The sequence below is a fragment of the Carassius carassius genome, chromosome 47, assembly GCF_963082965.1.
Source record: "Carassius carassius chromosome 47, fCarCar2.1, whole genome shotgun sequence".
NCBI classification, from domain to species: Eukaryota; Metazoa; Chordata; class Actinopteri; order Cypriniformes; family Cyprinidae; genus Carassius; species Carassius carassius.
In genome coordinates this window covers 22,876,550-22,891,711 of record NC_081801.1, presented here as the reverse complement: position 1 = coordinate 22,891,711, position 15,162 = coordinate 22,876,550, and the positions used below count along the sequence as shown (strand labels likewise).

The 15,162-nt window shown below is 36.3% G+C and overlaps 1 protein-coding gene across 1 annotated transcript in view; it reads right to left on the bottom strand.

Moving 5' to 3' along the window:
• Window positions 1-972: 972 nt before the first annotated feature.
• LOC132130665 (DNA repair protein RAD50-like) overlaps window positions 973-15,162 on the bottom strand; it is a 29,786-nt gene continuing 15,596 nt past the window's right edge. Inside the window, exons 15-26 of the mRNA XM_059542442.1 lie at window positions 13,834-14,023; window positions 12,042-12,168; window positions 11,433-11,626; window positions 9,579-9,689; window positions 9,389-9,481; window positions 9,159-9,272; window positions 8,740-8,867; window positions 8,278-8,502; window positions 2,100-2,185; window positions 1,846-1,988; window positions 1,356-1,489; window positions 973-1,214 (exon numbers count right to left, since the gene is read on the bottom strand). Coding sequence (XP_059398425.1) covers window positions 1,028-1,214; window positions 1,356-1,489; window positions 1,846-1,988; window positions 2,100-2,185; window positions 8,278-8,502; window positions 8,740-8,867; window positions 9,159-9,272; window positions 9,389-9,481; window positions 9,579-9,689; window positions 11,433-11,626; window positions 12,042-12,168; window positions 13,834-14,023 — 1,732 coding nt within the window. The 3' untranslated portion in view covers window positions 973-1,027. The remainder of the gene's footprint in view (window positions 1,215-1,355; window positions 1,490-1,845; window positions 1,989-2,099; window positions 2,186-8,277; window positions 8,503-8,739; window positions 8,868-9,158; window positions 9,273-9,388; window positions 9,482-9,578; window positions 9,690-11,432; window positions 11,627-12,041; window positions 12,169-13,833; window positions 14,024-15,162) is intronic.

Here is a 15,162-nt window from a genome sequence, read left to right as displayed (position 1 = left end):
AGGGCCAACAAGTGCTACGCATCTCTCGGGGAACTCCTTCAAGACTGTTGGAAGACCATTTCAGGTGACTACCTCTTGAAGCTCATCAAGAGAATGCCAAGAGTGTGCAAAGCAGTAATCAAAGCAAAAGGTGGCTACTTTGAAGAACCTAGAATATGACATATTTTCATTTGTTTCACACTTTTTTGTTATGTATATAATTCCATATATAATTCCACATGTGTTAATTCATACTTTTGATGCCTTCAGTGTGAATCTACAATTTTCATAGTCATGAAAATAAAGAAAACTCTTTGAATGAGAAGGTGTGTCCAAACTTTTGGTCTGTACTGTATTTATATATATATATATATATATATATATATATATACACACACATACATACATTATATCAACTAAATTTACAAGAAGGCCAAACTACACTTTTAGTAGGTAGGTACAGAAAGGCTGATAAGCCTTTTTTTCAGATGAAAAGTCAGCGGAGACCAGGACAACTAGATGAGCCCGAGTGACAGATCCACAGTCAAGATCTTGTCTTCTAGAAGAACAAGACCACAGGAAACAGATGATTCTTCTGCACAATCTGACTTTGCTGCAGCCTGGAATTGAACTGCTGGTTTCATCTGGTCAGAGGAGAACTGGCCCCCCAACTGAGCCTGGTTTCTCCCAAGGTTTTTTCTCCATTCTGTCACCGATGGAGTTTCGGTTCCTTGCCGCTGTCGCCTCCGGCTTGCTTAGTTGGGGACACTTCATTTACAGTGATATTGTTGACTATAAATAGTATCTTTTGATTGCAAAGATACTATTTAAACTGAATGTTTAGAATTTAGTTTAGAATTTAAACTAAGCTGAATGATGACATCACTAAATTCAATGATGAACTGCCTTTTTACATTATTGACACTATTTTCCTATTTAATGCTGTTCAGTTGCTTTGCTACAATCTGTATTGTTAAAAGCGCTATATAAATAAAGGTGACTTGACTTCTAGACTAACAGTCTTTCTTCTCTCATCTGATCTGATGCATCAGTGCAGGTAGGAGCTAAGAGTGTTGATGCTACACATTGTGATCTCTGAACACTGGTCCTGGTTCTTCCGGATCCTGTAGAAATACTCCACATAGTTGGATCGTCCTAGGAGCTCCACGAAATCCTCATCGTGGGTGATAACCAGAAGCTGGAAGTTACGCTGCTGAGAACGACTCTTAATTATCCTGCAGAGATACCAAAAGTGCATCTTCAGGTTAAATAGCAAATAAAAGTTTTGTTTTTTTATGTTCCCTTGTGCTGAAAATTGACTATGTTTTCTGTTTAAATAAAGTTAAAGTGTTGTTTTTGTTTTAATAAAGACTTACTCCACCAGTGCGTGTGCCAAAGACTCTATATTCTCTCTGTCTAGGTTGGTAGTGGGCTCATCCAGTGCCAGAATCCCACAGTTTAGACAGAACGTCTCAGCCAGAGCCAACCGTATGATGAGAGAGGCCAGAACCTGCAGACATGCAGTAAAGCCAAAGATTACATACATTTAATTGGATTTAATAAAACAGGACGGTTTTGCTTTTTTTTGCAGTAAAAAATTCTGATCTATTGACTGATAAAATCATCGGCCAGGTGCGCTTTGACTAACAGAAGTGTCAGCATCCTCCAAAATCTATTGGCAGCTTGATCAACACATAATGTCCATGGCATAGATAAAAGTTTTCATTAAATTTGCAAAACAATTACACTTAATGTACATAACCAGGGGTGATTCAGTAAGTGAAAAGAACTTTCCAATGGAGTGGTAAGTAAATATACTGTGCATTTTTATAGAGAAACCCAGGATACATGTATCGGCTTAATGACCTTTTGTCCAGCACTGCAACGTCCACGCATGTCAAAAGTAGTGTCTCCTTTGACCATTACCACTCTATAGTTATAGGTCCTTCTTTTCAGGCTAGCAGAGGCGTTTTCATCCACATCACAGCATATCTCCACATACTCGATGTCTGCGAGAGATCAGGAGACATCTAAACAATGCCATTTTTACAGACAAATATTTTTATTTAAAGAAATAATCAGCATGGGATAAATCAAGTCTAGAAGCAATCATGGCAGACCTTGTCCTCTGTACGTGCTCCGCCATAAATCTCTGATGATTTTATTAATCTCCTTCATCTCCATGCTGTGAAACTTCATTATCGTTCTATAATAATAATAAAAAAATAAAAAAAACAATAATAATAAAAAAGACTAGTACATATACATATAATATTGGTATCATATTGATTACAGACTTTTTATTATTATTATTAATTGGTATCGGTCAATTCTGGATATTTAGAGTAATTGTCACTCTCATTTGCTATATTTTTGCATTTAGATTACCTTTGCCATTATCTAACACCCCAAGTAAATCTCAACATAGGATTATTTTTTCAAACTGTAAATTATAATTAATTTAAATTAATCTGACTGATTTGAGTTTGTAGTATTTTATTATTAATAATAATTAATACAACTTATTATTAAGACAAAAACAGTATTGAACTTTGGTATGAATTTAGACTTTAGTTTGTTAATATTAGTTAATGCATTAAGCATCATGAACTAAAAGATATTTAAAGTATTTATAGCAATATACAGTATTTTAGTATTAATCTTGATGTTGTGTATATGTATACTAAAATGTATTAATACTTTTGGTTAATTTGTATGTATACTAATACATGTTAAACATCTTATTGATATCAGTGGAATTTTCATTTCAGTGCATAATACATACAGTAATAAAGCATTAAAACAGCAAATTATTAACAATAATGCAGTGTCAATAAAAACAATAAAATACTTATTAGAACTATTTAGAACTACATGTAAAACACTATTTGTACAGTAAGTCTTTAAAAAAAAACATTTTATTAGAACTTATATTAGACGAAATCTTGCACCTAAGCATGGTGTGTCCTATCAGATTGCCACACTTCCTCTAGTCTTTTGCACAAACAGCAATGATGGTATCATTATGAGAAGAACGGGTCAGCTGGTTTAATGTCAGACACAATAGTTCATCAGCAGAAAACTGCTTTACCAGGCTCTAATCAATCAAAAGCCCAGAAAGCAAAATATTTTTGACAGCTGCCCATGTACAGTGTCCATTTGAAGCACAGCTGTACAGAATTTGATTAGTGATGTGCATAAATCCCAATTCTCAGCCTTGGCAAATGTGTAATCAATCTTTGAAGTGGCGATACCTGGCAGGCAGTTACAGAGACTATGGCAGTTAGTTTGGCTTTGATGTACCAGTGGTCGACCAATATGGCTTTTCAAACGGTCAGGGCAGATACCTAAAAGATATTTTGCAATGCTTTAATATTCAAGATATAAAATCAAACTATTTCAGAAGGAAAGAATGTTTTCCGTGTGCATTCCCCCTAATGCCAGGGTCGGTGCCATAAGAGGGCCTGTGAGGACCAGAACCCCCCATCAGAGTAGTTTGCTATCCCTTCTGAATTCTCTTTTAATGCGGAAAACACAATTATACTTAAACATATTTTTGATCATATTTGCACTGATAGTATATGTAATGATAAAAGCTTCGTAATCTTCGGGAAGAAGGAGGCGGGAACCGGCGGACAATTAAATGAAACTTTAATAATCACAAAATAAACAAAACAGCGCACCAGCCCCTCACGGACGACTGGTGCGCTCAAATAAAACCCAAAACACAACTAAAAGCCCAGGCCTGGTCCTCTCTCGTCCTTCACTGTCGTCGCTCCAGTTTTATATCCTTCCGTCTCCTACATGGGACTCGAGACCGGCGGTGGGCCGCAGGTGCCACTGACTTGCCCAATCACTGCCGGCCTCACTCGTGTTCCCACGTCCCTCGGCCACGCCCCACTCGCCACAGTATAATTTTTGAAAAAATAAACATTTTCTTCTCTTTGATTTAGCAATGAGCAATTACATGACAGCACATGCCTAGGTTATTTCATTGACAATTGATCAGCTAGAATTTAACTCTTTTAATGGTGAGTTTTTTTAAGCATTTTACTGTATGCTAATATCATGCCAAGCTTATTTTAATAGGCTTAGTATTGTATTTTCTATAATGTTACATAACATTATTTAATAGTGACTGTGTGACTGTGCAACATTACTGTTGTTAAACCTGTTAGCATGCTCAAATCTAAGGCTTTGCCTTTTATGGCTTGTTGCTAGTTATGTGTTGTTGATAAAGTAACTACTCAGCATCTGAATGATTATCTGAAGAGTCAATGTGCAGTGTATTTCTGCATTTAAGTTCTGCTCCTGGTTTATGCGACACAGCAATGATGCTCAATAGAGATGTGCACGGTGTAATTCGGTGTGAATTTTTGAGCCTTTTGTGTTGCATACATAGGTCCATTTGTACATTAGTGGTCTCAAACTCAATTTCTGGAGGGCCACAGAGTACAGGTGCTGGTCATATAATTAGAATATCATCAAAAAGTTGATTTCACTAATTCCATTCAAAAAGTAAAACTTCTATATTATATTAATTCATTACACACAGACTGATATATTTCAAATGTTTATTTCTTTTAATTTTGATGATTATAACTGGCAACTAAGGAAAATCACAAATTCAGTATCTCAGAAAATGTGAATATTACTTAAGACCAATACAAAGAAAAGATTTTTAGAAATCTTGGCCAACTGAAAAGTATGAACATGAAAAGTTTGAGCATGTACAGCACTCAATACTTAGTTCTTAGGCTGCTTTTGCCTGAATTACTGCAGCAATGTGGCGTGGCATGGAGTTGATCAGTCTGTGGCACTGCTCAGGTGTTATGAGAGCCCAGGTTGCTCTAATAGTGGCCTTCAGCTCTTCTGCATTGTTGGGTCTGGCATATCGCATTTTCCTCTTCACAATACCCCATAGATTTTCTATGGGGTTAAGGTCAGGCAAGTTTGCTGGCCAATTAAGAACAGGGATTCCATGGTCCTTAAACCAGGTACTTGTAGCTTTGGCACTTTTTGCAGGTGCCAAGTCCTGTTGGAAAATGAAATCTGCATCTCCATAAAGTTGGTCAGCAGCAGGAAGCATGAAGTGCTCTGAAACTTCCTGGTATACGGCTGTGTTGACCTTGGACCTCAGAAAACACAGTGGACCAACACAAGCAGATGACATGGCACCGCAAACCATCACTGACTGTGGAAACTTTACACTGAACCTCAAGCAACGTGGATTGTGGGCCTCTCCTCTCTTCCTCCAGACTCTGGGACCCCAAATGCAATAATTACTTTCATCAGAGAACATGACTTTGGACCACTCAACAGCAGTCTTTGTCTTTAGACGCTTCTGACGCTGTCTGTTGTTCAAGAGTGGCTTGACACAAGGAATGCGACAGCTGAAACACATGTCTTGCATACATCTGTGCGTAGTGGTTCTTGAAGCACTGACTCCAACTGCAGTCCACTCTTTGTGAATCGCCCCACATTTTTGAATGGGTTTTGTTTCACAATCCTCTCCAGAGTGCGGTTATCCCTATTACTTGTACACTTTTTTCTACCACATCTTTTCCTTCCCTTCGCCTCTCTATTAATGTGCTTGGACACAGAGCTCTGTGGACAGCCAGCCTCTTTTGCAATGACCTTTTGTGTCTTGCCGTCCTTGCGCAAGGTGTCAATGGTCGTCTTTTGGACAACTGCCAAGTCAGCAGTCTTCTCCATGATTGTGTAGCCTACAGAACTAGACTGAGAGACCATTTAAAGGCTTTGCAGGTGTTTTGAGTTAATTAGCTGATTAGAGTGTGGCACCAGGTGTCTTCAATATTTAACCTTTTCACAATATTCTAATTCTCTGAGATAGTGAATTAGGGATTTCCTTAGTTGTCAGTTATAATCATCAAAATTAAAAGAAAAAACATTTGAAATATATCAGTCTCTGTGTAATGAATGAATATAATATACAAGTTTCACTTTTTGAATGGAATTAGTGAAATAAATCAACTTTTTGATGATATTCTAATTATATGACCAGCACCTGTATATCTGCAACCAGCTCCAACTAACACCAGCTTGGAAGGTTCTAGTGATCCTGAAAATCTTGATAAGCTGGATCAGGTGTGTTTAATCAGGTTTGGAGCAAAAACGTTTAGAGCTCTGGCCCTCAAGGAACTGAGTTTGAGAACACTGCTGTAAAGGGTTCATGAAATAAATTCATAGATAGATAAATAAATAAATAAATAATCCTTCTGTCAATTTCCAAAGATAATCAAGTGGCGTAAAGTATTTTGAATTTATCTTACCTGGTTGTCCTCATAAAAAGCCACATTAAATGTACTGTATGGTTAACTTAAGTGGAGATAAAATCACTTATTTTATGCAATATTTACAGAAAGTTTCCTAAGACGAATCTGGAAACAGAAATTGATTTTTATACAATGATAGGTCACATCAAGGGGTTTGCTTGAAGCCATGAGACAAACCCTGAAACCTTGTAAGAACATATTGTGGTTTTTAAGAGAGTTGTGCAAGTTGGCCTTTTTCTGGTGCAAATTGAAGTCCAAAACAGTCACTATACAAGAAATGCTGTTGATTTACTAATAATTTATTTACAATGGAACAATAATGAGTCATTAATATACAACTACAGCTACTGTGTCTCCAATACTTGTTAATAAATATTTGGAGTGAAATGACTGATCTTTAGTATACTGACAAGTGTGATGTATTAATGAGTCAAGAAAAAATCATACACACAATTTAAACATGAGAAATTGAAAATAAACGAGAATAAGTAAAGATAATGCCTTTGCACTGAAGATAACGGCAGAGTGACACCCACAGACCTGCTGATGTAACTTCTGTGAATGCAAGGGATGATATCGATCTAAACCACTGATGATGACTTGAGACTTCCCCTGTATATTCCTCCATGGGAAACCAGCAACATCATTTTGACCACCTTTTTTTTATAATAATGCTAACTGCTTTATCAATATTGATTAAATTGTGTAGTAGTGCAGAAGCCAGGATGTTCATGAAGGTTGATGTGAATTTGAGATTGTCACTTATTGAACTCGTTTACAAAACTGAAAAACCTGGGCAGTTGCTGTTGATTTTTTTTTTGTAAATGTAAACACATTTATAGTTTCCCTATGTCCTCAGTGGAAAAACAGCATTATAATTTTATCAGAACCAGTATAGTTCCACAAAAAACTGAATTTAGTTTCAATACTATTTCAACAATTGCGTTGTAAAAATGTCAAGAAGAAATGAAGAAATGAAGAAATTAAGATCCATTAAGTGGTATAGGACCGTGCAACATTTGTATGTGTTGATGGAAGCAATCTATTCCATCTATGTTTTGATCATTGTTCCGAGTCTGATCCGAGTCTTTTTCAAAAATTATTATTTTTTGTTCAAAATGTTGCTTTTTACATGAAACTTACCAACATTCAGGTGTTATTAAAATGGCATGAAGCTAGAACAAAACAAGTTTTTTTTTTTTTAAGCAGTCTCTGTTCTTTGTATTGCCATATCGCATGTTCACATGATCATACAACAAAATATTCTGAGTGCCATTAAAATCTTGTGGAAATGATACAAAATGCTGGCGGTGGCTGGCAACTTAAAAAAAAAAGAAAAAACACAAAACACTCTGGCGGGGAAAGAGTAAACAAACACCTAAAGACACTACTTTAACCTACCAATCAAAATAATTTCCTACTAATAAAAAGATGGCATTTTCTGTCTTTTACTTTTTTGCATCTTTATTTCTGGTCTAGCTTATAAAAGCTTTATTAAACATTTCAGTACTATGAGTATTGTTTGTGCCTGTATGAAAAAGTTGTTTATGTTTCTCAGATGTAAATCACTTTGATAAAAGCATCTGGTTAAAGATTTTTCAGTAATTTCAGTAAAAATAAATAATTATATATATATATATATATATATATATATATATATATATATATATATACACACATAGTGTAATATATTGTTTTATATTGTAAATATATTCTTCCTTATACTGTCATCACCTAAAGATGGCAAGATGACTGATTTTGTGGTTACAAAAGTTGCAATGGTAAGTATTTTATCATGTTTTTGGGGAATCCCTGTAATGAAGCCCACTGGTTAGTGATGATTCAAATGCATCATTAGGGCTAAAAAGTCTGAGTCAGACATGGCCTGTTGCTGATTGCTGCTAACTGTCTTCTGAACCACATCAAAACCAAACCCACACACTGACAAACCGCTACCTGAAACTACCTTCCAGGAAACCCCTGATAACAAAAATCTACTTACTGGTCTAGGGCTTTATAATAGATGTCCAGGTCCTTATTGGCCAACTCTGTTGTTCTCATCACAATAATTTTGTCTCTGTAGAGATCCTCTGCTCGGCAATACTGGTCCTCACTGAGCTCTTTACGAAAACGGAGGATCTCGTCCTCGTAGCCTTTCTGACGACCGAGAGCCACATTGCGGTTCTCTTTCAGGTCCTCCAACTTTTGCTCCACATCTTGCTTCACACTTGACAACAGAAGACATACTTTTCAAGATACACATTAATTTGATGTTCACCCTCACATTTACAAAAGGTCTATGCAAAGTAGTTAACATTAAAGTAATTAGGAAATGGATTCATGTAGGTTAGTTATTGTAACTAAAAAGCATACTTGGCACATTAAGTTGACCTTCTGAAAGTGGGTCAAACAATGCCAAGACTTCCAAACTTGCACTTGGTGCCTATTTTAAGTGATCTCATACTTGCACAGTTGCAGATTTTGCATGTTGCCTTTCTCTTTAAGTAAGTCTTCATGTTTCCTGGACACTTCTTTTAGCTCCTCCACGCGCTTCCGTAAGGTCAAGTTGTCCTGTAGCCAGCGCTCTTGAACCTGTTAAAAACCATGATTTAATAATCATATAACCACAAATAAAACAGCAAGCCATATGCTTTATTTTAGGAATAAAATGTATGCTTATTGTGATAAAATACGCATTCAGACAAGTGATCTCAGATGATTAATCAGGTGTAATTACATAATTTCAAATTAGCAGCCTACAGTCGCATCCAATTAATTAAGAAGTCAGAAGATTTAAAAAATGTCAGCATTCTGATGTTACAAGTGTTCAATATGCTCACAAAAGCAAACAAAAGCAAAAACACAGGAAGCTTTGCTTGGCACCTTCTGAGTGTCAATATCTTGTCGAATGTTGCCCATGTCTTTAATGATCTTGTCTCGCTGTTTTTCAGCCTCATGTAGTTGTTTGTCTACCTCTTGTAGCTCAATTTTTTTTTGCTAAAGAAGTCAAAAAATCAAAAAATAAAATACATGAAAATAAATGGTGGTGGGGGGAAATAAACAAACTTGCATACCACGAATGACAGCTAAAAAACGACAGAATTTTGTTGTACCTCTTTGTTGCTGTCTTTGCCGTCTTCTATGTACTTGGTAATCACTTTTTCAAGAAGGGTCAGATTTTTTACTTTTTCCTTGATTGCACTGATCTAAAAGAAGATTGACATCATCCTGATTTAAAGTAAATGTCCACAACATTTCATATAGTACATTGTGGTAAAACAGACAACATAAGTCCAACATAACCTTTTTCTGTCCTTCCTCCTGTTTCTGCGTCCTGTGCTCAGCAAGGTCCTGTTTTTCGTGCTGGAGCTTCTCCAGAGCAGCAGCTAGAGGAGACGCCTGCTCCTCTGCATCCTAACAAACAAACAAATCATGATGAAACAACAGAAACAATGATTGATGACAGTACTGGTCAAAAGGTTTTTTTTTTTTTTTTTATACTCACCAAGGCTGCATTTATTTGGTCAATAAATACAGCAAAAATACAGCTGTTGTGAAATTTTATTACAATTAATTGTGCGTTTTTGTTATTTTTTTCTTTCTAATTTTAAAATATAAAAACATTTAATTTATTAATGTGATGAAAAAAATATTTCAGCAACATTACTCCAGTCTTCAATGTCACATGATCCTTCATTCTAATATGCTGATTTCAAGAAACAAGAAATAGAAAGTTCAAAATATATATATATATAAATATATATATATATATTTTTTAACAGTGTAAATGTCTTTAATGCATTCTTGATGAATAAAGTATTATTGCTGACCAAAAACGTGTGAATGCTAGTTTATATGACAATTTTCATGAATTTTGTGAATTGAGGTTTAACTTTGTACAAATTAAGTAGTGTATAGTTTTAGTGCATTTATAGGTTACTGAACCTACTCACTTCTATGAAACTGCTGATCAACACTCAAGCGGTTAAATGAAGAATCGCTTATGTATTTATGTTACACTGGTTCCCAGAGTAGAAAATGAGATTTTATGTCAGTATATAACATACACCCTCCAGGGTGGCACTGATGTTGAATGGTGACGAAGCAGTGTTGTATGTGTGAACAGCATATTTTTTTTCATGATTCTGGTATAATTCTAGGCTAAATTGAAAGAATGTGTCCATAGAGTTATACCTTCATGACTGGCACAGTCAAGATCGCTTGTACAGCCACTCATAGCCTTTGGTGAAACTGTAAGTTGCAATATTTTGTTATTTATATATAAATCAAATTTTAAATTCAATTCAATTCAAACATTCAATCTATTTTAACCCATAAAGTACTCGCGCACTGTCTGAGAGGTGGTCTTAAATGCACTCTCAGTCAAAGCCGCCTCTCAAAATGCTCGCGACTCTCGAGAATCAGAACGAGTAATTACATATTTGATTAAAATCAATTTTCTATGTAGCCTAAGTAAATGTATCCAATGACTTGTTTGCATTATTTAGCCATTATTATTATTATTTTCTTTTTACGGCAATGTTTTTTTTGGTAACACTTTACAAAGCAACATTTTTTAAAGTCTCCTTTGTTAATGCATTAATTAACATTAACTAACAGAGAGCAATTATTATTATTATTATTATTATTAAGTTAAAAGTGAATCTAGTGTTCTTCAGCATTGCTGGTGCCATTCCATGAACCATTCCCCCACAGCAAACTGAACAGAACCAAACTGAACCATGGCTCCAAAACCGTGATGTGAACCAAATCGTGGGACTGGTATATCAGCACACCCCTAGTGCGCACCATCACTCCTCAGAATTCTCTAAGAAGGAAGATATCAGCAGAACTGAGGAGTACGTCAAGCAACGCATCACCTTGTCCTTGATACTCAGGGAAGCAAGGTCACATAAATAATAGGTTACTCAATGCTGCATCAGTAGCTGACACTGTGGGAACAGTATACTGCAATGCAATACAACCAGGTAACTGCTGGGCTTCTCAGACTGACGACACGAAAGACTGACTACCTGCTCATAACTGTCACTACTGGAGGGTGTTAATGTCTTCTACTGATGCAGTGTTGAGTGAACCTATGAAACTTTTCTCTTTATTTATAAAAAGGCACATTAAAGTGGAGTGGGCGTTCCTCACTTGAATGTCTCTGTGGAGTGTTTGGATCTCAGTGGTGAACACCAAACACTGCTCCTCCAACTGTTGACGTTTCTGCATATTACTGGAGATCTGGAGCTTTTCTCCACGAATATCATTTACGCTGCTCCTCAAGGCCTGGGTCTGATCCTGTTGGTCCTGGATCAGTTTCCTATTCAGCTCCATCTTACTGCAGGCTACACAGAAGGATCATCACATGGAAACACAGTAATAAACAGGGTCATATTGGCTTTAGAACTGATTTGACCAGTATCTGGGTATGTGACATGAAACACTTTGGGAAGTCCTGTGGTGTGAATGCTATATCTAAAATAATTTTCAATGCATTTTACCAATAGATATTTATATTAATAATGCATGCAGTTTTTATGACACTTATGAACTGAGGGCCTATCATTTGATCACAAAAGCAAATAACTATTTAAAAAAAAGTAGTGAAGGCAAAGGTGATTTAAAATATTTGATCAAATATATGCAGCCTTGGAGAGCATAAAAAAAAAAAAAAACTTACAGATCATAAACTTTTGAATGGTAGTCTACATTCACATGAGATTCACGGAAGTTTTATTCTACATAAACTGCTGAACCTACTTGTGTCCAGGCGGTGTTGGGTCTCTTGTTTCTCCTGGCTGACCTGCTGCATTGTACGGCTGAGGTCAACACCCTGCAACTTGGCTGCATTGTGAGCGATCTTCCTCTCTACATCCTTAAGGTCAAGCTACACATAATTGGAAACATTCTGATTACGCACAGGTGGAGAAAAATACCGCTTGTTAAAGGTCCTATGACATGAAAATTTCACTTTCTGAGGTTTTTTAACATTATAATGAGTTCCCCTAGCCTGTATATGGTCCCCAAGTTTCTAGAAATTTTAATCGGTGTAAATCGAGATTTTGCTTTCTTTCTCTGCCTTTGAGAAAATGGAAGCTCAAACAGGCTGATCTTGAATCTCCTCTTTGTGATGTTGCAAGGAGAATTGTTACCTCCCCTTTCTCTGCTTTGCCCGCCCAAATATTTACATATAATTCAGTCGCAATGTCAGCACAGGCGTTACAAACAGACTTTTATGATATGGATTCGACAGCACCGGCACAAACAGTGAGTAACAGTGTTCATTAATGCCTGATCTGTGATCAGCGATTTCTGATGTGTAGTTAATCATTTAAGTTCACACAGACTTTCTTTCTAAATCGTTTAATACTGTTTATGCATCAGTGAATCAAGCCAGTGACTAAACGATCAACACGTTGTTTCTCCTAGTATCATGAAACAAATCTGTTAATTAAATTGTTATTTAACTACAGAGAGCGATCAAAGAATGCTCCCTTTATTTTTTTGGAGCTGTCACACATCGCGAGTATATCTACACATTTGCCTAAACTGCCGTTACAATGAATGACGCTGTTATGCTGCACAACAAAATTCTTACTGTATTCATGCGGTGTATTCATGTGTTTGCTGTTAGTTGTGGTGAAAGCATTTTGTGAGAGAAAACGTGTTGCAATAATGACGAGATGACTGCATTCACACGATAAACAGACTCTGTCTACTCAATGCTCATCACTGCAGCCTTTCATGTGATGGGAAAAGATCGAAAAAATAATTATATAATCAACAAATCCACGATTCGTTAATCTCAACAGCTGTAATAGTAAATATTTATATATATATATATATATATATATATATATATATATATATATATATATATTTGAGAGGGGTCCACATGTAATACGCATTTCGAATGCAAAGATGTCAGCCAATCACAACAGTTGTCGTTTACTCGGAGTCTCACAGCAGACACGCCCCTTCAAACAGAGCATTCAAGCCAGAGGGCAAATATCAGGATATAAAAATGCCTTTTATTTCTAAATTTTAAATGTAAAAATCATACTAACAATATAAGTACACCTAAGGAAACATTAAAAAGCATTTAAAGAAAAGCAAATAATCCATGTCATGGGACCTTTAAGTTGTATTGTATTGAATACTGTTTCCAGGTATAAGTCTCTACTCCATTTGAAGTGAGATTACTACAGTATATTAACAGCCGTTTTTCTTTTTATAGCACACCTTAAAGCTAATCTTTTTTTTTTTAATTCAGGGTGCACACTATCGTTTAAAGTCAGTCAGGCACCAATATTTTGAGGATTCCTAAAACAAATTCTTCACTAAGCTACTGTAAGATTCATGAAGTCTCAAGATTAAGAAAAAATATACATTTGCAGTGCTGTGTATATTAAATACGAATCACAATACTGCATTATTCTGTGTGTTCTAGGTGTTAAATAAGTCTTTAAAGTACATGTTGTGTTGTACTGATGTAATGTGTGTGACTGGATTGTATTTTCTGTGTTTGGACTGATTGGAAATGAGCTCAGACCTGATAGCGATCCATGAGTAATAGATCCTGCAGACAGGCCTTGGCTGTTTCTTCCTCAGACATCATTGTGCAGAGCAGTGTCTCCTGCCCCTCAGTGGCGCCTTTCAGCTTCTCAATGTCTCGATTCACACCCTGGAGTTCATTTCTGAGCTCTGGCAGATCTTTCTCCTGGAGCTTCACTATAGACTGCCTGTCAGTACAGGAGATGGACATATTAGAAAATGATTCATCTATATCTTGAGCTGTTTTGTAATGAATCTGATGAATGGATGAAAAAGGTAAAAAGATAGAAGGGTAGACGGATGGACAAAATTATAAATAGGTGAATGGATGAAGAATAGATGGATGGGTGATAATGGATAACAGGACAAAAAGGTCAATGGATGGATGAGGAGTAAACTGATAAATAGTTGAAGGTAAGGGTGGATGGATGGATAAATAGGGGAACAGATTCATGGATGAAAAAATGGTTAAATAGGCAAATGGATCAGGATAAAACAAAGGGGTAAAACGGTAGACAGTGGATGTAGGGGTAAAAAGATGGATGGATGGACGAATGCATTTAGGGGAAATTAGGTGAATGGATGAATGGACGAATGAAGGGGTAAATAATTGAATGGATGGATGAGTGGATGGATGGATCAAGAGGTAAATGGATGGATGGGTGGATGGATAAATGGATGGATGGATGGGTGGATGGATGATGTGGTAAATGGGTAAATGGATGATGGATGGATGAAGTAAATAGGTGGACGGATGGATGGATGTAGGATGAATGGATGGATGAGGGGTAAGTAGGTGAACGGATGGATGGATGGATGAAGGAGTAAATATATGGATTGACAGATAACTTAAACAAAGGAGTTAAGAGGTGGACATATGGATGGAAAATGGATAGGTGATGACAGCAGTGTTAACTCAGTGGTAGAGTAACTCTCATTATTTGCATGTGCTTTTAAATGTTTCATTCCGCGTGTTGGTCTGACAATGTCAATGTCAATGTCACCTTTATTTATATAGCGCTTTAAACAAAATACATTGCGTCAAAGCAACTGAACAACATTCATTAGGAAAACAGTGTCAATAATGCAAAAATGATAGTTAAAGGCAGTTCATCATTGGATTCAGTTATGTCATCTCTGTTCAGTTAAATAGTGTCTGTGCATTTATTTGTTAAATAGTGACATGTGCAGGTTTTTCTGAGCGCCGCATACACATGAAGCAAGAGCACGCTAAAACCTGTCAAACAGCACCTGATTATTGAACTTAGTTATAGTTTGCGCTAAAACTGTCAAAATAAACTTTATAAATTACATGTAGACTCAGTTG